The sequence below is a fragment of the Crocodylus porosus genome, unplaced genomic scaffold (genome assembly GCF_001723895.1).
Source record: "Crocodylus porosus isolate Cpor-Errol unplaced genomic scaffold, CroPor_comp1, whole genome shotgun sequence".
Lineage (NCBI taxonomy): Eukaryota > Metazoa > Chordata > Crocodylia > Crocodylidae > Crocodylus > Crocodylus porosus.
In genome coordinates this window covers 4,969,866-4,970,499 of record NW_017728931.1, presented here as the reverse complement: position 1 = coordinate 4,970,499, position 634 = coordinate 4,969,866, and the positions used below count along the sequence as shown (strand labels likewise).

The 634-nt window shown below is 36.4% G+C and overlaps 1 protein-coding gene across 1 annotated transcript in view; it reads left to right on the top strand.

The window, feature by feature from the left end:
- Window positions 1-242, top strand: part of FOXA2 (forkhead box A2) — a 3,916-nt gene extending 3,674 nt beyond the window's left edge. The window contains exon 3 of the mRNA XM_019543853.1: window positions 232-242. Coding sequence (XP_019399398.1) covers window positions 232-242 — 11 coding nt within the window. The remainder of the gene's footprint in view (window positions 1-231) is intronic.
- The last annotated feature ends 392 nt before the right edge of the window (window positions 243-634 follow it).

The following is a 634-nucleotide window of genomic DNA, read 5'->3' as shown; positions in this document are numbered from 1 at the left end:
AAAAAAAAAAAAGAGAAAAATAGAAAAAAAAAAAGTCAGGCTAGATTGATGTAATTGATACAAACGTTTGATGTTACCGGGAGAGTAAACTACTTGGATCTGATTAATTTATCGTTTCTGTATGCTTTATTTATGGCTTATAAATGTGTATTCTGGTAGCGAGCAGCCAGATTTTCACAAAACTATATTAAAGTGTTATTGGCGTTTTTTTTCCCTGAATCTTTTCTTCAGATTACTACTAATATGCCCCCCCTCCCCCCTCACGATTTGAAACCCCAAGGTAAAATAGATAAGGCGGGGATTCCTTTTAAACGCGGGGTAGGAACTGGGGAAAAAAGGCGACTGGATGACAGATCTATCTGTTCTCTATGTTATAGACATGTGTATAGTCTTTAATACATATTTCTATAATCCTAGAGATATGCAGGGAGAACAGCTCTGAAAAGTATGTCAGACATATAGCCACATATACATGAAAATGACATGAAAGATGCTATGCACATATATGTGTATCTTAAATACTATGATCATATATGTGTAATGTACCTATAGCTGCAGGCTCTCCCTTTGCCTGAACAAGGGTGCTTGTGCCCGAAAGCTTGCGAAGAACACTTTTTCCAACTATTTAGTTGGT